Genomic DNA, 26,628 nt, shown 5'->3' on the forward strand with positions numbered 1-26,628 from the left:
AATGTGGAGGTGGTTCCTTTAGAGCTGGGGGAAAGATGGCTAAAGGGCTCAAGCAATTTGCCCAGGGGCTCAACTCAGCCCAAAGTCCAGGCAATGGTACACCACTTGTCTCATGGATCAGAGGATGAATGAACAGTAGACAGTGTTCAAGGTGGGAAAGAGGGAGTAAGAGAACAGAAAATGAAATCCTCTGTCCACAGAAAGTCTAGAATGCCCATGTCACTGCCCTTGGTGGCGCCTATCAGCGGGCAACGCTTTGACTTACCTCATGTTCATCTGGGTGGTTCTGTAAAACAGAAAACAGTCCTCATGTTACTGTGGCCCAGGAGAACTGTCTGGGGGTACTGAACTAAGAAATGTTTTACCATTGCCTCCGGAGCCCCCATTCTCCCCTAGGGGTTTGAGAGAGACAGAGAGAGAGAGAGAGAGAGAGAGACAGAAGGAGGAGGAGGAGGAGAGAGAATAGTAGTTTCACCATGGGGGATCAGAGACTATGGGGCTGTATAACATGCACAAAGAAGGCCTTCAAAAGATAATAATGAATCAAAGTCTAACCTGGCTGCTAAACAAAATTAAAATAGTACTTCCCTAACACCTCAAGCCTGGAAGAGGGGAAATGATCCCTTATCTTTGAAAATCTAAAAGACTGCTTGTGGAAGAGGAAAGAGGCTACCCCCACCCACCCAAAGCCCTAGAGGGCAGAATGAGGGTCACTCTGCAGAAGTTACAAAGAAGAAGATTTCGGGTCCTAGAAGAAGGACTTTTCTAACAATGAGAACTGCACAGAGATGGCGCCATCTTTCTCAAGAGGCGGGCAGCTTCCTGTCACTGGACAGCCATCTGTCTGCGATGTCATGGTGCAGAATCCAAAAGGAGACGGGGCTGCACTAGGTGGCCTTAAGGGCTCCTTTCTACCCGAGAAGCTAAGGTTCTATGACAAATTCATTTAGCAGATTTCCTGAGAACCCACCCGATAGAGCATTGTGCTGAGAAGCAAGCATACAATGAAGAAACAAAAAAACAAGACTCTCACCACCAGGAGTTCCACCAAGTTGGAAAAACAAGATGAATACACACTTAACACACATTTAATAGTACAAGGCATTTAAGTACAGGAACACAAAGTACCCAGGAGGGGTGTGTGTGTGAGGGGAAGACGGGTTAAGTGGCTGAGAGGTGGAGATTATGCTATGCCTGAAGAAGGGTGAGAGGAAATTTACAGTTTAAATGGGCAAGGGGTGGGGGTAAGCAAGTCTGAATAGTTAAGGTGGAAACAGGCTGTGAAATGCCTTAAATACCAGGAGGAAATTTAAACTCTGAATTGTTTGGGGGGTAGCAGAGCAGGAATGGGGAAGAGCACACTGAAAGTTTCCTGAACAGAAAAATTCACCATCAACTCATGCTTTGAATTATTTTGATAACCCATTTTTATGGGGAACATGTATCATCTACACATACAAATGTATGTAGTCACTAAGTTGGATTGAAATTGTAAGAGATTTTCCATTTGCATTTTGTGCTTTACATAAATTCATGTGCAAACATTTGATCATCAAGGGTAAACTAGACACTGAGAAAGGTTCTGAGGAAGAAAGAAAAAATAAGTGTCCTGGATACCTCAGGAGTTTAAAGTCTAAATGGGGAGAAGGCAATTTAAAAACGAATTGTTTATTTTTTTCAAGATTAACTTGAGCCATTTGTCAGGATCCACCACTGCCTGCCTTTCCCTCCTCCTCAATAAAGATTTGGATTGCACTGAACTACAGAATAATGTAGCACAGAATTGACTCTCTCACAATCCGTTTAAGTCACAGAAGTTATGGGACTCTTCCTTTACTAAAACTCATCCTTTAAATGCCCACTAAGTTGGAGTCCTGGTGGGGCGCTCTGTGTTAATTCATCAGACTGCAAAGTCGTTTGAACTGCAAGGTCAGTGGTTCAAGCTCACCAGCTGCTCCTTGGAAACCCTAATACAGGGTTACTATGGGTCAGAATCGACTCGAAGGCACTCAACAAGAAGAAGTAATCATTGGAGTCCTGGTGTGGTGCTGTGGGTTAATGCGCTGGATTGCAAAGTCACTTGAACTAGGTTGGCGGTTCAAATTCACTAGCCACTCCTTGGAAATTCCTATACAGGGTCACTATGGGTCGGAACTGACACAACAGTACTTAACAACAACAGCAAGTAATAATTACGGAGCTCTGGTAGTATAGTGATTATGAGCTGGGCTGCTAACCTCAACGTCAGCAGTTCAAAACTACCAGCCATTTTACGGGAGAAAGTTGAAGCTGTCTGCTCCCGCAAAGATTTACAGCCTCTGAGACTCTATACAGGGTCGTTATAAGTCAGAACTGACTCCATGGCACACTACCACCACCAAGTAATAATTTGGAGTCCTGGTGTGGCGCTGTCGGATTAGCACTGGAGTGCTAACCATAAGGTTGGTGCTTCAAACCTCCCAGTTGCTCCCTGGAAACTTTATACCAGGTCGCTATAAGTCAGAACTGACGCCATGGCACTTACTAACCACAGAGTAATAACGTAAGGAGCACTGGTGATGATATGGGCGGGCTGCTAACCATAGGTAGGTGGGCCAAACCCACCAGTTGCTCCTCAGGAGACTGCTCCCATAAAGCTTTACAGCTTAGAAACCTTATATAGGGTCACCAAGAGTCAGAACTGACTCAATAGCAGTGGGTCTGGTTTGGAGTTTAAGAAAGACTTTACAAAGATGACCTGAGAGGAGAAGTCAGAATGGGGGCTGGGCGGATGCGCAGTAAGTGTCCACACTGAGATTCTTGTGGGAAGGGGAGAGAGGGCAGCACAACCGACTGTCTTTAGATGCAACCAAGTCAGAGAACCCACTGGATTCAGATGGAGAGTACGAACGTGAAAGAGGATAATTAGGAAGAAATCTTACAGTGAGGAAGGCACAGGCTCCTGATGGAAATGGAGAGAAGCTGGGCAGGAAATCAAGCAGGAAGGCTTTGAACAAGAACGCTAATGAAAATAGACCACTGTCTCTGACAAGACCAAGCCTACAGTCCTGGAGGAAGTCAGGCATGGCAGTTGGCAGCAGCAGAAACGAAGGCTTACTGCCAATCTTCCAGTGAGGGAGAAGGGGGACATTTAAGAATAGCTCAGGACCTAAAGAGAAAGAATACCTTGGGACTTTCTTTTTACTAGGATTTAAAAAAAAACCAACAACCTCACCAGACCACACCTCCAAGATCTTAGGAGCCAGTACTGCATTCCTTAGAGCTGTACCTCCCCAGAGACAAGAGCGCCTGACTTTAAAAGCAATTAAGTATCTAGGCTATTTTAGGATTACTTCTTGACCACCTGGAATATCTTATTAAAGCACAGCTCAGATGTCCAAAGCAATTTTCGTTCCCATTCCTCACTCTTCCCCCAAGGCAGGAGTTAACCCTTTCCCTAAAGCTTAATGTAACTGCCAACCCTTTGCTTGGATTCTCTGAGACCTTTAAGAAACTGTCCTGTCCTTAGAATACTACTGCATATAGTGGTAACTTTTTATAGAGAAGCTTGAGTGTTCTCTGAAGACAGGACAGGAATGTGTTGCCTTTCTGTCTACTCTGTATAACCTCAGAAATTGTGAACACCAAGGTCTAGGATCTGGGTAAATTCCTAGGACCTGAACCTCCAAAACAGCCATTAGCAAACTCATTAGACTTCAAAGGGGCTCAAGCTCATGGATACCAACTAATTGTGCTGAAATACAAAATGTAACTCAAGTATTTGGGCTGAATATGCTGTTGCTGTTAAATCGCTTTTGACTCACAGTGACCCTGAATAGGGTTTCAGAGGCTGTAAATCTTTTCATAAGCAGAAAACCTTTTCTTTCTCTCATGGACTGGCTGGTGGGCTCAAACTGCCGACCTTGTAGTTATCAGTCCAGTGCTGATCCTACAGTGCTCCTGTGCTTCCAAATATGCTATAGTTATTAGTATGATGATTATTTTCACATAAGCAACACATAAATGCATGCCCTATCTTGGGCTAGGTCTGTAGTTCCATACGTGTTAGATGGATCACTCGTAATTGTTCTACTGCTGGCCTAGCCAATGAAGTTGCAATGTTAAAATTAGTCCAATTCTAAGATCTTGGTTGGAAGAGAAGGAAAGCACTCTTTGTCCTCTTTGCAGCTTTAACTGATTCCTGGAGGTAATGAGACAAATATGAGTGGGTAATGGGCAGGATTAAGGAGAATGCTAAAAGGAGATGGGAGCCCCAGGAAGGGAAAGAGATACTGTTATCGGCAACACTGTTGGATACAAAACCCTCCTGGTAAGATCCGGATGACTGATCTTAGCTAAGTCACTCAGGCCTTGGAAGCATTAAGTTATACTGATCAGATGCACACCTTCCGCTGTCATGTAGCTGTACCACGAGTCCACAAGAGCCTTCCCACCTCTTACAGCAACAGAGATCGATTTGGATTCGGGTCTTGGAAAAAGAGTTAAGGGACATTTTTCTGACAAAGCAGCAGAAAGGGGGAGGGAAAAAATAGACACACAATTGCTCCAGGCAACTATCAAGAAGACTGAACAGAAATGGCTGTCCCTACATAAAGAGGATACAAATGAAATACAGTGCTGGTGGAGGCCATCCCCATGCTGAGGGGTGAGCTGGCCTAGTCCAGTCCAAGACTAAAATCTACAAAGGCCAAGTCCTAGATCTTTACCTGGGTTGGCAGCACCATGATTCGCTCCACACTGTGAGCTTCAACAATGATGGCTAATACTCTTTTACACCTCATCTAGTCAGAGCCCAGTGGGCGAACACCTCATCTGATCGAGGGGGAGACTGAGACACGGGAAGGCCATGCAACTTGCCCAAAGTTAGTGCTTCAGAAGTGTCATAAAACTCTTTCCTTCAAACTACATATTTTAAAGCTACAAGAAGACTGCAATGTTTAAAATGATGCTATGATGAATTACTTTATAAAGTTAAAAGGCAAAACCAGACCCCACTTTCATTTTCAAGTTCTGTATTTCCATAGAGCAGCTTCTTCACTTGGAGTTTAAAAGTCAGCCCACTGACAGATTTGGAATTCTCCCAAGCCCACTCCTGCACCAAACCGTGGTGGAACGTTCCACTCTGACAGCAGCTGCTTCTGCATTGCCTGCCATCTCCACACTGTGAGTCCCTCTCATACTGTGACAGTGACATTAATCTTCCTGGCAGATGATATTAATGAATTTGGGAAAAATCAGAACATACTTAAAAGGTGGGCTACAACCCTAAAAGAGGACCTACCCCAAACCAAACCCACTGCCCTCGAGTTGATTCCAACCCACAGTGACCCCACAAGACAGAGGAGAACTGCTCCTCAGGGCTTCAGAAGCTGGCAATCTCTATGAAAGCAGACTGCCTCACTTTCTCCCTAAGAGCAGCTGGTGGGTTCAAACCACTGACTTTCTGGTTAACAGCCTAATGCTTAATCCACTGTACCACCAAGGCTCCTAAAGGATCTTGCTGTTAAGTGCTGTCAAGTTAGTTTTGACCCACAGCAACCCTGTATAGGGTTTCCAAGGAGCGGGTGGTGAGCCTGAACAGCCAACGCGGCAGTTCAAAACAACTTTGCAGTTCAGTGCATTAACAACCTACAGAGCCACACCATGACTGCTAAGAGGTAACAGAAGTCATTTCCTAGAGACAGCAGTTTAATTAATTTTAGGACACAAGTGGTAAACACAAGTCATAAAAAGGATCCCATCATTCACATGTAAAATAAGCAAAGCTTTAAAAAAAAAAACCAGTAAGGATTAGGGAAGAAGAAAGAATGGAAACAGGAAACACAAGGGGGAAGTGGAATAAAGATGTTTCATTGTGGGGACTGCAGTAAAAGAGATGACACAAAATGTGTATGAAGAGTTAAGTAGAAAACTGATCTGCTCTGTAAATCATCCAACTCACTCACTCACACACACACACACACACACACACACACACACAAACCCACAATTAAATCCACATGAAAATAACAACAAAAAAGATTCCTTAGTCACTGAAAACAAAGGTTGGTCCCTGGGATCCACATACTGCTAGTGGTAAAAGAAAATGACACCCTCTGTCTAAAAAGTAATTTGCCTTAAAATGCCCATCACTATAAAAACAACATTGCAACTCTTAACTGAGTAGTCATAAGCCAGGCATGTTCTAGCCTTTTATATAGGGAAATTTAGTCTTCACATAGCCATGAGGTAGGTACTATGATCAGCAAGTCTTTCCAATGAGAAAACTAAGGCACTGAGAAGTTAAACAACTTGCAGGTTACAAAATTATCCAACGGTGGTGCTGACAATAAAATGAAGGTTTGTAAGGGCCTCAGTTTGTAATCGCTCTCTGATCTTCTTGTAATTCTGTATCTATGAACTTATAATAGGAAATAACTAGAAATATGATGGGGCTTGAAAAAGTAAACGGAAAAATTCCATGTCCTTTCCACCCCATTTTTTAAGTGCTCCCCCCCCCTTCAAAAGTTTATACAAACAAAAAACTAGACTTGGCCTAAATGCCTGACAATAAGGAACAATCAACACATAAAGGTGCTTGTACTACAAATAATGGGAGGGTGGTGGCTCCATACAATAAGCACTGCATTGCAAATCATAGGGTCCTTGGTTCAGTTTGCCAAGCCACTGGGTGGAAGAAAGATGAGGGTTTCTGCTCCAGAGAAGATCAAAAGCTCAGAAACTCTATGTAGGGTCTCTATGATCTAGGGTAGCTACGGGTCGGAAATGACTTGATGGCACTTAACAACAACAACAATGATCAAGGAAACGGGACAGTAGTGGTGGGTCCAAAGAGTCATCTGCCAAATCTGGAGAAAATATATGGAAACTCTTGAAATGACTGCAAAAATAAATATGAAACTGATAAATTAAGTTTATGAATTTAATGGACTGAGGGAAGATTTACAGTTCTGGTGAAGTTTGGGGATGAAATGATAACAAAACTAATAAAAAAAATTAGGCAATTACTATTTGCAGAGAAAACAAATAGCTATGTAAGAAAGGATACATCACCATTGTTGTATGGCTCATTTGTGAATTAAAAAGGATAACAAACCAAACCTATGTCGAGGAGTCAATTCCACCTCAAAGAACTGGCCCGCAAGGTTTCCAAAGGCTGTAACTTTTACAGAAGCAGACTGCCACATCACCCTCTCACAGAGCCCCTGGTGGGTTCGAACTGCTGACCTTTAGGTTAGCAGCAGAGTACTTAAACCACTGAGCCTCCAGAGCCTCTTTCCTCTGTGAATAATATATATATAATACTGTAAACACAGGCTACTGCTCTAATCAATATTGGAAGAATGGAATTGAGGAAGTATGGATGTGTGTGTGTATGTAGGAGGTCGGTATAAAAGCTAAAACATTTTGCATAGCAGGAACTCAGCAGATAATATCTGAAGTGGAGAAATCAAGACATAGCATTATAAGTATGTTATTAGAAATGAGAAGGTAAATACCAAAAGAAACTGCTACAGAATTTTTTTAAACTAAGGCCTCTAAGGAAGGTTGGAATTATTTTTGTTTTAAGCTTTTAAGTACTGTTTGACTTTTGTAAACCATGTGTAAGTATAAAAATAAGAACTTTTGATAAAAAATAACAATGAGGAAAAAATATATATGTAATCCGCTGATACACCAAACAGAACCCCTTAGAATAATCTCTCCTGACACGGAAATACATGTACAAGGACACAGTGTTACACAGCACCTACGAAGATGTTTATGGAAGCATTAACTGTAATAGAAAAAAATTAGACAACCTAAAAGTCATCAACAGAGATAAGGTAAATAAATTTGTGTAAAATAATTATTACGGAATACTGCATAACCATTAAAAAAAAAAAGATTAAAATCACACACATGGAGAGATGTCCAAAATTGTTACGTGAAATAAACAAAAAAGGCAGAAGTGTCTGTATTTATGTGACTGCTCCTATTTGCATACACACACTCTTGCTCTCATTCTGTGACTATACACTTATGTAGGCAAACATACAAAAACAACTCCTCTAAGATGGAGCAGATTCATTCCTAACTGGGATCTCTTGTAGGATGGGAGATGGCATAGAAGGGAACGGAGAGACAACAAAGCACTGTAATACGGAAGTGTTTCAAAGAATTCATGGAAAAATGGGATTAGACACTAATGGAATTTTTTCATGATCCTTTTGAAGTCCCTTGTATAATAAAATATTTTAAAATTATTATTTTAAAATAAATTTTCATTATAAAAATGCTTATTAGATTCTGCTGCATGATAAAAGATGGGTACAGAACTGTGCATAAAAACTTTAAACATTCCCATAGTAGGCTTTTTTCTTCTTTAAAACACAATGGGGAGGGCATATGCTTAAGAACACCCACACTTGCAGATAATACCCACTTATCCTGGCTTCAGTGACTGGATGATCAGAGCTTAACCAGAAGTAAAAAGAGGGAAAAAAAAAAGTATTCTCATACAATTTGATGAACTTGACCTACACCTATGGAAGCAGTAGCTCAAAAGAGGGAACACGTCTTTACAGCAAGAATCATTCCTACCCCCTCCACACACAGAGTAAACAGGGATAGGCAACTTGGACATTGGCGACCCAAAATGGGGGTGGGGGGTTTAAAAGGCAAGAAGGGACTGGCTTACAAGCTTTCAAGAGGGAACCTAGATCCAGAGGGCCTGGAGGAAGGTAGAATCTTCAATGAGTAGTATTCAATCTGTCTAGGCGGGGCTGATGCAAATGCAGATGGGTCTCTTGTAGATACAATAGTGAATACTTGTTATCAGGACTGTTTGTGAGGGTCGGAAATGTAAAGGTGGATGTTTTATAGCAAGGAGGGGAGTGATTAACTTTTCAGTCTAGGAGCGGAGGTCCCTAGGACCATCAAGGGAGAAGAGCAGAGAGCGGGACCCTACCCAGAGAAGCAGTGATGCCTGAAAAGGAGCCAGAGATGATGATATGGAGCGATGGAGCAGCTGGAGATTTTAAATCCAGAGAGGGAGAGTGACTGTGTGCTGAAGACCTGGGGGCACGGGGGAAGGATTGCATGGAGGGGATTGTAACCATGGCAATGAGACGATATATGATAGAATGAATGTAAAACTAATGTTCTCCCATGTAAACTATCCCATAATTCACAATAAAACATTAAAAAAAAAAACCACAATGGGAAAAAACCCAAAATGTTTTCAGTTACAGATAGGTTATGTGATTGTGGTGACTCTATATTTTCTTCTTTACAAAATTTGAGTATTTTTTGTGCTTTCTACAATAAACCTAAATCAGAAAACAAAATAAAAGTTGCATTTACAGTAATGAGAACCCCTGAGAAAAGATGAGCCTTCCTTCCCATGCTCCATTTCGAATGAACAAAGAGAGGGAGCATGAGAAAGGGTGAAGTATGAGGACTTGAAGTTAGGCAGCCGGGGCTCACAGCTCAACTTCCAACTGTAAGACCACAAGCAGCCCATATTACCCCACTTTTTGCATCTGTAAAATAGACCAACAACAGAAAAGGGGAGAATATCATGGCCCGTCTCACACAGCTTAATGAAATAAGGCAAGTACCTGGCACGTAAGAGTTCAAAAGTCTTAGAACCGAGGAAAGCAAAAAGACACAAACAAAACCATGAGTGAGGCTTTACTTCGTCAATGTGGAGAAACTGGTTTTCTTCCTTCCTCAGAGAAAAACCCACTAAGAAATGCAAATAAAAATGTAATAATCTGCACAGCTCAGGGTGTGCTGTGGCTCTCTAGGATAAGCACTGAAATGCTAACCACAAAGTCTGCGGTTCGAGCATACCAGCTGCTCTGCAGGAGAAGGATTTACAAACCTCAGAAACTCAGTACAGCCGAGGTGGGGAACAGCTGGCCCACAGGCCCTATTAAGGTTCTCGAAATCATTTGGTCTGGCCCTGCCAAGGCAACCGCAGTTTCAGCCACATGTGTTGTGTTCGGTTTAGGGTTTCCAAGGAGTCATCACATTAGGAATGAGTTAGGTAAATGCTTGACCAAATATAGCAGGCTAATTTTTAAGTTGATAATTTTGTATGGCCCTGTGAATGATGTTATAAATATCCAAATGGCCCCTGGCAGAAAAAAGGTTCCCCACCCCACTACCCAGGGTCCCTATGAGTCAGAACAGACTCAATGGTGCTTAATAATAACAACAAATTATAACAACAAGCACCACTCACATCCTGGGTTCTTAAAACCAAGAAATAAATTAGAATTCACAGTACCAGAAAATAATAGGAAGTAAAGAATCAGTAAGCATGTGCTCAAGCTGAAAGGTTCAAGGCAGAACGGGATCCAGATACAGTTAAGAGCTGAAGCCTGTGGCTGGGGATTTACTCCTTTCCCCTCAAGGGAAGGGAGTCCAGGCTGCAGGTTCACTCTATGTCAAGGACCAGAACTGTGATCACTGCACAAAGCCGGAGGTCATGATGACTATACCCCTGTTCCTACAGCTACAGCCTAGAAGGGACAGAGACCATAAGGTTTAAAAAAAAATAATGGATTTTAAAGGATCAAAAAAATAAGTAAATAAACACAATTATTAAGATTAAACAAATTTTGAAAAGCTAGGATAATGTACTGGACTGCAAAGTCAGTGGTTCAATTTGAACCATAAGGTTGGTGGTTCAAATCCACCAACCACGCCTTGAATTGGAACCAACTCAACATTACTTAACAACAACATACAGTAGACTAGATGGAGATGAAGAGAGATGCAGAAAAGTCGAAAACAGAATGTGTAAGTCTTCCGAAGTTCCAGGAGACTGACAGAACATTTGTTTACAAAAGAAAAGATACATGGCAGACTGACGGAAAGGTTCAAATACTTCTACTAAAGTGTTGTTAAGTGCTGTCAAGTTTGTTCTGATTCACAGCGACCTGTATAGGATTTCCGAGGAGCGGCTGGTGAACTTGACTTGTTGACTGTGCAGTTCAAATCAACCTTGCAGTCCAGCACATTAGCCTGTAGCATCACACCAAGACTCCTCTATTCAAATAGTTATTGTTGTTGTTAAGTGCTGTCGAGTTGGTTCCGACCCATAGCAACCCTGCACAGGGTTTCTGAGAAGCAGCTGGTGAGCTTGAAGCGCCGACCTTGTAGTTCAAACGACTTTGAAGTCTGGCGCATAAACCCACAGCACCACACCAGGACTCCATTAAAATAGTAGTCAAGAAAAATAATTTTCAAGGAAAAAAAGACATGAATGAATCACGTTGAAGGAGCAGACCAAGGTCTAAATGGGATAGGTAAACTCAAACCCTGAATACTGTAGTTAAAAGAGTCAAAAAGAAAAATCTGGACCGTACAAGAGAAAAAGATTCACAAAGAAGTCTGACAGCAGACTTCACATAAGCACAATAGATGCTAGCAGCCAATGGAATCATCATCAAAGTGTAACTGAAAACTAATGGGCTCTGCAGGATAAGCACTAGACTACTAATCACAAGGCCACAGCTCAAATCCACTAGAAGCTCTTTGAAAACTCTATACAGAGTCGTTATGAGTGGGAACTGACTTGATGGCATTAACAACAGAACCTACACTCCAATGATACAGGAGTGAGGACAAAATAAAGAAACAATAAAGTCTCCACTTAGTTTTATTCTGTAACGATTTGTATAAATGGTAAGTTCCGAATATATTATTTTACTTAGACAATTCTACATGTATTAAAGAGAAAGTACAACATTTTGTTGATAAACTTATGTTGAAAAAAAAAGGTAAATTTTCAGATGTATCAAAACCACTTATAAATATCTAAGTAAAGAATCAGTAAAGAAAGAAAAAGGAAACTGAATTCACAGGGAAAGAATGGGTTAGAAGAAACAATAAAGGTAGCTGAGAAGGCAAGGAGGGGTGGGAAGTCAGATACATATAAACAGAACACACAAAATGAACATCAGAATGCTGACACACTGTGAAAATTGTAACCAATGTCATGGAACAATTTGTACAAAAATGGTTTAACAACTAGAGAAGTTGACAGGAGTCAACTCGTGCAAATTTTGGTATTCATAATAAGAACAAGTAAATATTACACTTTCACTTGGCATGGTAGGTATCAAGGGAGTTACATAATCTGTGTTTTGTGCAGGGCACAGAAATTTGTTGAGAACTCTAGCAGTAGGTAAGTAGCTTAGATCAGGTAGATGATGGTCAGGAAGGGAGAAGTGGCAAGATATAACAATGATGGGTAACACTGAATGATGGTGGAAAGAGAGCAGCTGAGGACTCTAGACTCAGAGAGAGAAAGGCTGTGTGCTGGCAGCCAGGAAGCAGGCTTGTAGAATGTGCCCTTTGGTTGTTTAAACGACTATATATTCCTGAGTGTTTCTGTGTACATCCCCTCCCTGCACCCCCAGAGGGAATAGAAGCCAATACTGTTGAATGATGATGCACAGAGGAGATGGTAATCATCGCAATGAAACGATGAGTGTAAAACTGATGTTCTCCCATGTAAACTAATCACTCAATTCACAATAAAAACTTTTAAAAAACCTGAATGACGGGAATTGGTGAGGGACTTAGAATATTTAGATGATTGAACTCATTCGGCTCGGTAGTGAAGGGAACATTAGGGATGACAGAGTCAGAGACATGAAAGATAGTTAACGCCAAAGTTTCTGGTATAAATAACTGGAAAGAAGTGGCATTTACTGAGAAGAAAAATAAAGAAAACAATAACTGTTGAGGGGTAGGTTGGGAATTAAGAGTTCAGGTTTATATGTGTTAAGCTTGAAGTTCCAGTAAGACATTAAAGTGGAAATGGCAAGGAGATGCATATACATTTAGCTCAGAATAGAAATGTGAACTTAATATAACATACACCGGAGTCAATGACTTGAAGTCAGTATTAAAAGCCGCTGAAATCAAAGAGAGAAATGATCTAGTCACATCATATAGAAGACGATGGCTTAGGACTGGGGCCTGGGTAATTCTGGTCTTTAATGGTGGTGGTTATGTGCTGTGGAGTCGGTTCTGACTCATAACGACCCTGCATAGGGTTTTGGAGGCTGTACATTTTTACATGAGCAAGAAGTCCCTTCTTTCTTTCATGGTAGTTTCTAACTGCTGACCTTGAGATTAGCAGCCCAACTGATAGCCACTACACTACCAGAGCTCGTTGGCTTTTAATAGCCAGATAGAAGAGACAATAAGAGCTAAGAGATAGTAAGCAGACTGTGGGATTATAGAGCCAAAAGAAAAACTGTTTCAAAGAGGAAACGGTCAGTTTTATTCAATACTGTTGCATCAAATGAACTCAGACTGGGTTTAGCAGCATGACGGCCACTTTAGACCTTCACAAGGGTAACTTCTGGGACGTTGAAGTGACAGAGTACAGATTAGAGTGGGTTGAGGAGTGAATGGGAGAGGACAAAATAGACGCAGAGGGCGTACAGCGTACACCACTCTTTTTAGCGAGCTTTGCTGCAGGGAGAGAGGAGGTGGTTAGAGATACAGAAAAAAGCTGGAGGAAAATATGCAGTTAAAAGAAGGGTGTTTTAAAACGTAACAATCAAATGCTGCTGTTTTTGTTAAGTGCTGTTGAATCAGTTCCAACTCATAGATAGCACCCTGTATAGGGTTTCCAAGGTGAGTTGGAACCACTAATCTTGAGGTTCAAACCAGGTCTTTGCTTACCCTATGGCGTCACACTAGGACTCCAAATTAGGTTAATTTCATGAATAAAGGGTTTCTATTGTCTTTCTATTAAATTGGAGACTGCAGAACATGTGTGGACTGAGAAAGCGCTTCAGAAGAGATGGAAACATGTCCCTGAAAATCTAGGCAGAGATGACATCTGAAACTCACGCGGAGGGAATCAGTATTTGGTGTGAAGGTCATTTTTTCTCTGGCAATAGGAAAGAAGGTGGGGGCAAGGCGCTTTTATACTCGGTGGTGGGGCAATGAGGGCAGTGTGTATCTGTTGGCTTTTATTTTTCTATGAAATATCAGGCAAACATACAAGTGAGGGTGTGGAACACAGATGAGAAGTAAGAAAGCAGAAAAAAACATGAAATTATTGTTTTGTTGAATAAGAGTGCAAATTAGAGAAATATAATATGTTGCTATGTAGCCTTGAAGAACCAAGTTAAGTCAGTGATAAATACTTTGTAGGAATTTAATATATATACTACTTGTCAGCCAGTCAGCTCTGACTCACGGTGACTTCACGTGTAACAGAATGTAATGTTGCCTGGGCTTGTGCCATCTTCATAATTGATGGTTCTCTTTGAGCTCACTGTTGTGGCTAGTGTGTCAAACCATCTCATTGAAGGCTTGCCTCATTTTTCACTGATTCTACTTTGTCAGGACACCTGGTATGGTGCTGTAGGATGAACACTGGACTGCGAACCACAAGGTAGGCAGTTCAAACCCACCAGCTGTTCCTCAGAAATCCTATGGGGGTTCCTATGAGTTGGAACCAACTTGATAGCACTTAACAATAACTACTTTGTCAAGCATGATGTCCTTTTAGAAAGACTGGGCTTTTCTGATGCTGTGTCCAATGTAATATAAATAAAGCTTATGTCTACATAAAGAAAAAAAAAAAAAAAGTTGCCCACATCCTTCTTTTAGTATGGAAGGAAACAACTTCAATAGTACAAGTGTTTCAACACACATTATCCTGAAAGGGTTCAGAGAACCTCAGAACACTTACGTTGTTTTAGAGTGGTGTCCAGGAGTCATGGACCACCCAGCCTATCAAAGTAGTTGTTGTTGTTGTTAAGTGCCGTCGAGTCGGTTCCAACCCATAGCGACCCTGTACAGGGTTTCTGAGGGTGTAAATCTTTTCGGGAGTAGAAAGCCTCATCTTTCTCCCGCGGAGCGGCTGGTAGTTTCGAACCGCTGACCTTAAGGTTCACAGCCCGATTCGTAACCACTACGCTACCAGAGCTCCTCATAAAAGTAGTAAGGACTGAGAAATGATAGCTTCAAAAAGTATTTAAGTACCAGTGACAATTCATGCTAATGGCATACACGTTACGTTACCATGATCTTTTTCACTCACATTCTTCTTCCATCTTTGCACTATCATGAAACCAGCTCCCTGAAGTACTGCAGCAAGCAAATGGTGGAGCTAGGATCTACATTAACAGCTCTGGCTCCAAAACCAATGCAGACTTAACAGTAACACCTGTTACTAAGTAACAAGTTTACCAAGTATTAACTCCCATAGCCTTCTGGGTTAATGTCTTAGAAGGGCAGCCAAGCTCTCTCACAAATCACCCCAGATATCACAGAAGACTGGCTGAAAGGACCATTAGTAGAACCATATTAAAAGTCTTAAATTCTAGGTCCCAATTTTCTCTCAGCAGTGACTGACTGTTCACTAAGATGTCTATAGAAGGAAGACATGAAATCGATTTTGACATGACTAGAATTTGAAAATGGAAGTGAAGAAAACTCAAGTTTGCCATACTCTTCAAGCAGTTAATAAGACCAAAGCACAAAGGGGCACAGGTTGTTAGAAACCCTAGGGCAGTGTCTGATGAAAGCACAGCCTATGTTCTCCAGTTACAAAATCTAGAACAGGTTCTCAATTTGGAAATTATTCCTATTTTGGACTGGATAATTCTTTGTTGGGGATGGGAGCAGAATATCTTATGCAATGTAGGATGTACAGCAGCATCCCAGGATTTTGCCCACTACATGCTAATAACACATCTGCCCCACCCCACCCCCATGCCCACAGTTGTGACAACGAAACTATCTCCTGATGTTGCCAAATGTCACCAATGGGGGTCAGGAATCACCCCCAGTTGAAAATCACTGATCTAGAGGTACAGGCATACCTTGGAGATGTGGCGAGTACAGTTCCACACCACTGTAATACAGTAAATATTGCAATAATTTGAGTCATAGGAATTTATGGGCTCCTGGTACATATAAAAGTTATGTTTGCACTATACTGTAGTTTATTAAGTACGTAATAGCATCATGAAGAAGGTTGAAATATTGTTGACAATTACCAAAATGTGATACAAAGACATGAAATGAGCACCCACTGTTTGGAAAAATGGTGCTGACAGACTGGCTCTATGCAGGTTCACTACAACTTTCAATCTGTACAAAGATAAAAATATTAATGCAGTATCTGTGAAGTGCAACAAAGTGAAGCAGGACAAACCAAGGCATGCCTACACTCTACTGTCATTACAGGTACCAAAGGCATGTAACAGAATCTTACAGAGAAAGCTTTACAAATAGCTTGAATGTCCCCAAGATAAGTAGTAGGTATTAAAGAAGACTAGGCCTACCCCAAGAGGCTAGACCCCAGATTATGCAGAGGGACTTTTTTCCCCCATACTCAGTAACCAAAAACACTGCCAGAGGATGCAGAAAATCAGACACGCTGTCTGTCCCTACATGCCTACCTTTCTTCTCTTTGGGGGGAAGTCTATGTGCTTCTGGAAGTGTGGCTCCACTAATGGGCTCAAGATAGACAAAGCCTGTATTGCTTGAACCATCTCTTTTCCCAGGAGGACAGAAAACTACCCCTAGCAGGCCAAGCAACACCCCCTGGTTGGCTGTGTGCTGACAGGGCTCAACCCATCTCCCTGGAGAGGAGGGATGCTCTTTGTCTGTTGTCTTGTTTTACAATTATTTACTCTGCCCATTGAAATCTGATGGGCTTTAGCATGCTTGGCTCAATGGTATTATCCATCTTCCTATCGCTCTGATGTCAGAGAGTACTACATTCTTTCTAACAATCACGATTTGAGAAGCAAACATTTTCTCAGTTTCTTCAAAGAGAATCATGAGATCATTTTTCTTTATGTGTTCTAAGAAAGGGATTTTCAGAAGCAAACATTTTGTTTGGTTGGTGGATGCCTTTTTTACACACACACACATACATATACACATACATGTTCTTGAAAATACGTTTGAGAATGTCTATTGGTTTACCAAGTTATGCTAGAGACAAAGTGAACTTTTGAATGGTGTCTTAGAGGCCCTGTGTGGTACAGTGGTTTAAGTGTTGGACTGCTAACCAAAAGATCGGTGGTTTGAGCCCACCAAGTCACTCCTTAGGAAAAAGATGAGGCCATCTGATTCTGCCAATATTTACAGGCTTGAAAACACTAGGGGCAGTTCTCTGTCTGCCCTGTTGGGTTGCTAAGAGCCAAAATCGACTCATGGTAGTGGGTTTGTTTGTTCCTGAACCAAAATCCTATCTTAAAACCTCTGCACCACAGCGCTGATGGGACTGGGAGGTCTTCAGCAGGCAGAGGACAGAATCAAGTTATTGCAACCCAAGACCCAATTCCCCTTGAGGTTCCCACACTGCCCCCACTAGACTATGAATTCCTTGAGGAAGCCTCAGTCCTTGGAGTACAGGCCTGCACAAAGAAGGGCTCTGTAAAATTCTTTTTTTTTTTAAAAAAAGAACAAAATGGACAGTTAGCATATTGTCAATAAGAACACTTGTTTTAATTTTTAAAGATCTTTGTAATTGTTGCTGGAGCACGACCACTCCCTTACTACTCCCCAGAGGTTAACTGCATCAAGAAACAAACAAGCCGCTTTGAACAATAACAACAGCAAAAAAAAAAAAGCTAGTTTCATGGTATGTGATGGCTCTTCTAGGCCATATATGTGTGTTTATTTTTATCCTCATTCTAGACACAACTAAAACTCCAAAATTTTTAAATCCCCAAGCATAGTATTTGCTCCTTTATTTGCTAATCTTCGGTACTGAAATCCAGGAGCAGTATTTACTCCTTTAGAAATAGGATTTATACAGGGAGGAAAGTACCAACAGAACTGATTGGGTTTTTTTTTTCCTTTTGTCTAGATTCCATTTGGGTTTTTTTTTTCCTTTTGTCTAGATTCCATTCTGGGCACTGAGGGCCATGCGGGATTTTTTTTTTTTTTTTAACTTTTTATTGTGAATTGAGTGAAGGTTTGCAGGGCAGATCATCAGTCTTACATTCAAGAAACCATTACATTCAACACTTTGTTTCATCTTGACTTCAGTCTCCCCAGTGTAACATCACTCATCCCACTTTCTCCAGCTGCTTCCTGTTTCCATTCCTCCTTCTTTCCCCACCCTTCTGAATTTTGGCCTTAGGTAAATGTTGCCCTTTTGATCTCAAATGGCCGACCAGTCCATGGTGCGCATCTCTTAATGTTGTCATCTCAATATACCTGTCTCCCAATGAAACTGACTCCGAAAATTAAATTCAAAACGGGAAAAGGAGGTGCACCTCTAAGGTTTTATGACACTATTCCAAAGCGACCTCTAACCCAGCAGTCCTTGATCTCCGAATCCAAGGAGAAAGTAAATTAGGGTGAGGGATTAGGTCTCACCTATGCTGGCTTTTACAAAATATTTTGGCAGGTGCTCTGACAGTCAGTCTATAATTAGAACGTATACCTCAGAAACTCAAAATGAACTCGAAGGGTTTCAAAGCAGGCAGTCAGGCCCCTGAGCATGCGCCGTTCAGCCATGGGGTCGCTACCATCCAGAACGCAGCACCAGGTGTCCTGCCACAGTGCACGCGCACACACCAGTTCTAGAGAGACGCTTCTGTCAAAGCCCTAATGGTTTGACCTTAACACTTGCTGTACTTCCTGAGGACAGAGCTGCTCTGGAGCTCCACTTGTTCCTCGCACGCAGCTGTACTTTCTAGGAACAACCGACCGCACACATGCAGAGGCTGGCCAGCTGCCAAGGCGGGGGCAGCCCAGCCGCCTCGGGCCTGAACTTTCCCAGTGCTGTCTGGGCGGGATGCTGCTAGGAGCTGACTCAGCGGCCAGCATGGAACTCTGCCAACCACACAGCAATGCAGGGGGTGGGGGTGGGGGGCTGCCGGCAACTCACAGATGTTTGGCTAACCAAAGTAATCAGCCAGGAGGCAGGTCTGGGCTGGTGGCCAGGGTGGTGCTGTCATGGAAGCTGGGATTTTCTGACTCTTATCCTAACTGTAGCACTACTAGGTAAGCACAGGGAAGGCTTTCCTTGCGCAGAGGCAGGTCTGGCGTTAACAGTTAAGCACTCAGCTGCTAACCGAAAGGATGGCGATTTGAAGCCAACCCAGAATCATCATGGGATAAAACGCCTGGCAATGTGTTCTGTGTTACAACCGCAGCCTAGGAAACCCTATGGGACAGGTCTACTCTCATCTAGGGGTTGCTCTGAGTCAGAATTGACTCGATGACACACACTGACTACACCACCACCTACCAAGTACATGTTTCTGTACAGACTTTCACATATGCTAGCTCAGTTAATCCTCACACCATCCTAGGCACACTTCATTAGTTTTATTTCACAGACAGAAGGTCCAGACTCAAGTCAGTTAAGATCCTACGAAAAGATCACAAGGATAGTAAATGGAAGAGGTCAGGGGCAGGACTTGAACACCACCTCTTTAGCTTTAGAATCTACGGCAATTAATGTTATTGCAAAACTTAAATCAACTGTATCAGGCTCCTTGGTCCAAAGATGCTGATTTTTTAGGTGCCAAAAGAGTGCTGGTGTGGCATTGTGCGTTAATGCACTGGACTGCAAAGTTGGTTTGAACAGCAATGTCAGTGGTTCAAGCTCACCAGCTGCTCCTTGGAAACACTACAAAGGGTCACTATGGGTTGGCACCGACTCAATGGCACTTAACAACAAAGGACCATTCATGGAGTCTTAGTAGAGCGCTGCAGGAGAATGCACTGGACTGCAAGGTTCATTTGAATCACAAGGTTGGCGGTTCAAACCCACCAGCTGCTCCTTGGAAACTCTAGACAGGGTTGCTACAAGTCGGAACCGACTCGACGGAACAAAGGATATTTCTTACATTACCTCCTCAGCTATTCCTATGATCATGGAGTCATATGAAAAATGTAGTTATGGGGAGTACTCCTTGCTTGAGCTGCAACAGGTCCCCTAACAGTTATCATCATCCCCCTTCTAAAGGAGACAAAAAAATGCTGCAGGTTAACCAAAGGGGCGGGAATACACAACCTTGGATGAGAACATAGATTCTCTAGGTTTCACTCTCTGAGGTAATTCATTAGAACCCAGGAATCTGCATTCTTAAAAAGATCCCTGACGACTCATCCCATTCACAAATCACTTACGCTTCCCTTGAATTAAAGAAAGAGGTTTGAGGTCTACTCTTCCTTATTTCAAAAAGGGTGCTACCAGAGTGAAATGCAATGTCTCTCAGTTGGAAATATACACAGTGCATGTACTTCTCATGAGCTATTTTGGCTGCAAAACAACAAAGTGTCCTAAAGAACAGGCTACTGGGTTAGCCTGGAACCAAAAACACGACTGTTAGGAAAACTGTAGTTACAGACACACAGTTGATTTATAGACTTTCTTCATTCCACTGTTGCAATCTCATTCTTTAAAAAAAAAAAGAGAGAAAAAGTTGTAACTACTCGAAAACACAAAGATTAAGTGAGAAGAAAAATCTCAACATCTATTCCTGTTTTGGCAATTGGTCACTAAGTGGGGGAAAAGGCAGAGCCTGGCACAGCCATTGCCCCTGGCAATCCAGTACCTTTCTCTGGCCAGCCTTTCGGAAGAACAAATGACCTCCCATACCAGAAAAACTGACCTGTTTGAGCTGCTCTTCCAGATTCCAGCTCGGCTGACCAGACGTGGAGACTGAAGGTGGAGTCGTGGAAGCATCTTTGGTATGGTCTTCCTTAGTCTGAGGTCCTGGTGCTGGAAGGAGACTCGTGGGCAGGGGTGCTGCTCTGGGATCTTGGTGAGCTGCTTTCTGCACAGGGAAGTATTTTGAAGCAGTCTGTGCCTCTTTCTCAGCTACCTCTGCCTCTTCTTCATCCCCATCCTCATCTTCCAAGCCTTCCTCTTCCTCAGGCTCTGAGTTTACGTTGCTTCGTTCAAAAACTCGGGGGGCTGCTGTGGTTGGTGGGACTTTTGCTAAAGGACCCAGGGTAGGGGTGGCAGAAGGCCTTCCAGGTGTGGCAGAAAGGAGAGTCTGTTGTGTGATCAGCTTCTGAGCATACAAGAATTGGGTGTCTCTCATCTGCTGTCCCTGCTTCTCCCGAGCATCCATCTGCAAAGAAGCCAGGTGGGATTGCTTCTGCAGCTGCTTCTGCTTCTGCTGGTGGTGCAGTGGTTCCATCGCTGCTTCAAGTTTCACCCACTGTTTGGCATGGCTATGAACCTGGGCACAGCCCAGCAGGCACACTGGATCTGAACCTTTGGTGATGAACAGAAACCACAGAGGAGGAAAAAATAAAAACTGTGAAACAGGTACCAAAAAAAGCTTTCTTTTCTCCAGTAAAGGAACATGAACACTAGGCCTGAGCTTTCAGATGACTAAATGATGGCGGTGTTTGGGGGAGGGGAGGCAGGAAAAGCCAGGAAGAAGCAGGCTATGATATCACAGGGGAATACAAGATGAAGCTCAGTCCCAGTGCCATCCAGGAGGTTCTGACTCAAAGCGACTCTACAGGCCAGAGTAGATCTGCCCCACAGGGTTTCCAAAGCAGTAATCTTTACAGAAGCAGACAGCCACATCATTCTCCTATGGAGTAGCTGGTGGGTCTGAACCCGCCAACCTTTTGGTTAGCAGCTGAGTGCTTAACCACTATACCACCAGGGTTCCTTTGAAACTCAGCAGTGATAACCCTACTGAAGGCTTACAAAGAAGTAAATCTAGAAGATACCTTAGTCTGTTAGAGTCTGTGTTCTGATCTCTTTCCATCAACATTCACAAACATTAATCTGTTTACTACTCAAAAGGCAGCTGGATTTGCACTGTAGAGAGGTTGTGACTATGAAAACCACAATAATAAATGAAAGGAAGGGTCTGCATATAAAAGAGGATGCTGCCTATGTGCCCGACCTCATTCCAGAACGACATAACTATGTGAGCCAGACACACAACTAGTGGCAGACAGTATGACTTTCCTCACAGAAAAGCAGGACCAAGGAAACTGCTCTTGGGTTTAAACTCCAAAATTTCCAGATCAATAAAAACATTAAAAAAAAAATTTTCCAGATCAAATTGCCAGTCTGCTGGCTGAGCCATGCTAACTGGACATCGCAACCTCAGAAAGACTCTAATTCCAACAACATGGAATACAGACACACAAGGAGGCAACAGTCTCAAATTGCAATTGTCACGTAAAAGCAAATGGGGGGGAATTCCTCTGGAGATTTTAAAGTTAATTAATTTGAAACAGATACCAATAATGATCTAAACAAGTTAATGCTTCTCCTTCTTATAAGCAGCCAAGCAAATCTCTTTACATCCCCTTTCTTTCTGATTAACTTCTACTATGATATTCTTCTATAACCAATACGAAAAGAAAGGGCTTTCCGGCTACAAGTATTCTGGGGGCAGGTTTATCAGCATTCTTACCAATCAGTCTCCAAACACACACACCCCGTTCACACCTTCTCCTCCTCTAGTCCCCTTCTCTTCCTTCTCTCCAGGCCCTACCCCCAACAAACCTCACATTTGTTGTGTTTCCTCAGCATGCTGAGAGCTGCAGAACTGATTTCCTCTGCATTGGCAAATTTTAGGTGAACTGGGTTTACAACATGACATATAATTTTGCCATCATATAAAAGAAGAAGCTGCACTGCAGAGGCTGGGACTTAATCTTTTCACTGTTCCAATGTTTTTAAGATTGGGAAGGGAAACCAAACAAAATAAAAACAAACCACACACACACACAAACCCTAAATGTCTTTAGCATCTTCAAAATTTCATGGGAATGTAATCCCATCCCTAGCTGCAAAAATTGCTTGGATTTATGAATATCTTTAGGTACACTTTTTGAAGCTGGACAAAAAATGTTATAAAATAGATAAAGAACCCTACACAGGGTCATTAGGAGTCGGTCGGAACCAACAGGACGGCACCTAACAACAACTACATTTTCTGTTTATTTTAGAAGCACTGCCTTTGCCTTTTGTATTCTGTGAGCAATTCAAATTCCAATTTGCCTCTTACAGCCTTTACTTCCTCTCTTGGCACTTTAGAAAGTGAGGTATGCCTGGGCAATACTTTCACTGTGCTTTCAGCTCTTCTTACAATGTAACAAAGCATGAAAAGATTTCCAGCCACATAAATTCAGTTGACAAAAGTATTCGTTTAAAATGAAAGCAAGCTGGGACAAAGGAAATCAAACAAAGAATAAAGCAAATAATTCGTTGGCCATTTAAAGTTCCTTTATAATCATTACAGTCAATCACAAGCGGAATAATTTTTCAACCACGTCCTTCCAGTCACTTAACAACTGCTTCTTGTCTCGTGGCACCATCTTCTCTGTATGTTGTCCCCAACAGAGGGGGAGGTTAAGTCTTCAGCCTCTTTAGTAAGACTGAGATGACTCAATGCTACAATTCAATACACACACCCTCCCCCAAAGAGCCCATCTTCCCCCCAGTCCCTAAGCAGTCCGTCGATCCAAAAAATACCACTTGCCTAAATTTAGAGAACTTGTCTCAGAAATCTCTAAACCACTTCATCCCTTCACACGGCCCCCCTCCCCCATTTCCCCTAAAGTTCCCGGACCACCAAGCTCGGAGCAACGGACTGCTTGCAGCTTGAGACCCGGCTTTGCCGACCACTCCCTCCACCTTCACAGTCGGATCTCCATGGCCCTGGCCACCCCAGCCTCCCTCTCCCATTCTTTACACCCCAAATTCAGTACTACCACTTTTACCTCTACCAAGCTCTGCCAGCCAATCCGCTGGCCATTTCGCCGATCGTCCAGACCCCAACTAGCTTTGCCCACTCAGTTCCCGGGGCCCTTTACCCTTTGCATCCCTTTATTTCCAAACAGCCTAAAGGGCATTAGCCTCTCGGGGCTGCTTCCAGAGCTCACACTTCTCTGCCGCGGCCCCCGCGGTCCGCCGTCCGCGCCTCTCCTTCCCCAACACACCTGCCTCCCCTTCCACCTCTCGGTCCCCTCCACCTGCCACAGCTGCTGCTCCCGCCACGGATGAGGGAACCCGGACCCGTGCAGCTTACCTGTGCGGAGCACTCCGGTTCACTCCGCGGTAAAGAACCGAGCGCTGAGGCCCCGGCGCCGCAGCAGCTTCTCAGCCTCCTCGGTAGCCGGGGGCCACAGCCGGGGCGGGGCCCGCACCGGAAGCGGCGCTGCGGGGCTGGGCCGGCAGACCCGGGGCGGGTAGGGGCGGGGCTACACGATATGGGGCGGGGCCCGCGGCCGGAAGCGGGTCCTAAGTAAGCGAAGGGGCGGGGCAGGGCGGAAGTGACTCGTAGGGAGTGCCCCACCCGACCAAGTTTTGGGCGGAAGCAGATTGAAGTGGGCGGAAGCAGATTGAAGTGGACGGACACTTCACCCAATGGAAAAGCGTGGACACTGAAGGTTTCCGATGTGAGCGCTTCCGCGGGGAGTTGAAAAGAGCTGGGCTTGCTACTTGTCTTTTCTGAGCGATTTCTGCTGCGGCAATTGGTGTGGCGCAGGTAAGTAAAAGACAAAGGGGTGTCTAGAGCATCCACTGCTTCGGGCCCCTTGTCACCTCTCACGTTCGAAATTCCGAGTTTCTGGTTTCTAGATAAACTTTTCTCTGAAGTCCATTTTTTGAACAGAGAGACCTGTCTATTGAGGGTACTGTATCCTCTGTAGCCCCTTCACGTGTACACCGACTTACCGCGACGTTAGACTCCTTTGTAAGCTGGTTCTTGTTGTTAGGTGCCATCGAGACTGTACCGACTCATAGCAACACTGTGTATAACAGAACGAAACACTGACTGATCCTGGGCCAACCTCACAATTATTGCCACGCTTGATTGAGCCCATTGATGCTGCCTCTTTGCCAGTCCATCTCGCTGGGGGTCTCCCTCTTTTTCTGTGACCCTGGTTTTTACTTAAGTCAAATACCTCTCTCTTAAAAAAAAAAAAAAATTATGATCAGTATCCTTATAAACCTGATTTTTATCAGAGTGAACATCTGAGAGTGATAACATCAGCAAATTACGTTCTGCAGCATTGTATGTAGCACATATTCTTCATAATAACATGTACAAGAAAAGGGACAGTTATAAGTGCGATTTGCCCTAACTTAAATTTGTCCTAAGTCGGATGTTGTTAACGGTTTCTTAGACTTTAAATCTTAGAGGGAGCATAAAACCTCATCTTTCTCTCACTGAGCGTTTGGAGGACTCGAGCCATGGACCAATGGTCACTGCGCTTCTAAGTCAGATGTTGTTAAGTGCCGTGGAGTCCGTTCCAACCTATAGCGATCCTGTATAGGGTTTCTGAGGAGCAGCTGGTGAGCTTGAACCACCGTCCTTGGCGATTCAAACAGACTTTGCAGTCCAGCGCATTTACCAACAGTGCCACACCAAGACTCCCTAAGTCGGACACTACTTGTATTTTTACTTAACTTCTCAGATTCCAGAGCAGTCCTGGTGGCATCATAGGATAATCACTGAACTGCTAACCATAAGGTCAGCAGTTCAAACTCATCAGAGGCTCCGCAGGAAAAAGGCTTTCTGCTCTGGTAAAGATTTACAGCTTCTTAAACACTACACAAAGTCCCTATGAGTCCAAACCCATGGTTGTTAAGTGCCATCGAATTTGTTCGACCCAATGGTAGTGGGGTTTTTCTCAGTTTACAAAGGTGAAACCTATGTACTAAAAATCCTGTCACCAGCTCATAAAAACCTAAGGTTTCCAGAACTTACTCTTAGACTTTGTCACCTTTTTGACCATCTCTGTAGAGATCATTAGCTTTGTTCATTCAGTCTGTTGTAACTTTTTCCTCTCTCTGACCATCTTCCTTGATTTCAGAATCAATGTGGACAACACTTCCAACACTGGGGCCTCATCTCTAGAAATCCTTACATCAGCATCCTAATCCCACAGCCAAAACTTGGACCTTGTCATCTATATAGTAAGTCCCTGGGTTAAGAATGACTACCTTGTACTTGAGAATGAACTTACGTAAAGCCTATTGATTAATATTTTGAGATAAATACTGTGGTTCATAGCGACTCAGGCACTACTTTGTGACACTCATGAAAACATTGCCCACTTTCATCGGTTCATGGACTTGAGGAAGAACTGTCTGCCTTTTAAAGTTGGATCATGTTTTGTTAGCACTGAATTGAGTATATAACTTTGTATTTGGTTTAACTTTTCCTCTTACTTACCCTTGTAACCATGCCTCCAAAGCGTAAATCCAATGCAAGTTCTGGTAATGTATCAAAGAAAAGGAAAACGATCACAATTGAAAATAAAGTGGAAATAATAAAGCGGTCAGAGAGAGGAGAAACGCCTTCGGTCATTGGAAAAGAGTTAGGCTATAGCCGGTCAACAGTTGGAACAATTTTAAAGGATAAAGTGAGAATAATGGAACATGTGAGAAGCTCTTTCCCAATGAAAGCTACCATTATTACTAAGCAACGCAGTGGCTTAATTATTGAAATGGAAAGGTTATTAATAATTTGGTTAGATGATCAAAATCAGCGTAATATGCCTGTTAGCCTTAGTTTAGTGCAAGAAAAAGCCAGAAGCCTTTTCAGTGCTTTAAAAGCTACACGCGCAGTGAGTGAAGGTGATTGTGATGAAGAATTTGTTGCAAGTAGGGGTTGGTTCAATCGATTCAAAGTG

At 43.0% G+C, this 26,628-nt stretch overlaps 1 protein-coding gene across 1 annotated transcript in view; it reads right to left on the reverse strand.

The window, feature by feature from the left end:
• The window catches only part of ARID3B (AT rich interactive domain 3B (BRIGHT-like)), a 49,622-nt gene extending 25,456 nt beyond the window's left edge, over positions 1 to 24,166 (reverse strand). The window contains exons 1-2 of the mRNA XM_006866487.1: positions 24,018 to 24,166; positions 20,619 to 21,229 (exon numbers count right to left, since the gene is read on the reverse strand). Of these exons, the coding sequence (XP_006866549.1) occupies positions 20,619 to 21,152 (534 nt within the window). The 5' untranslated portion in view covers positions 21,153 to 21,229; positions 24,018 to 24,166. The remainder of the gene's footprint in view (positions 1 to 20,618; positions 21,230 to 24,017) is intronic.
• Positions 24,167 to 26,628: the final 2,462 nt, after the last annotated feature.

This window comes from Chrysochloris asiatica, unplaced genomic scaffold (assembly GCF_000296735.1).
Source record: "Chrysochloris asiatica unplaced genomic scaffold, ChrAsi1.0 scaffold00092, whole genome shotgun sequence".
Lineage (NCBI taxonomy): Eukaryota > Metazoa > Chordata > Mammalia > Afrosoricida > Chrysochloridae > Chrysochloris > Chrysochloris asiatica.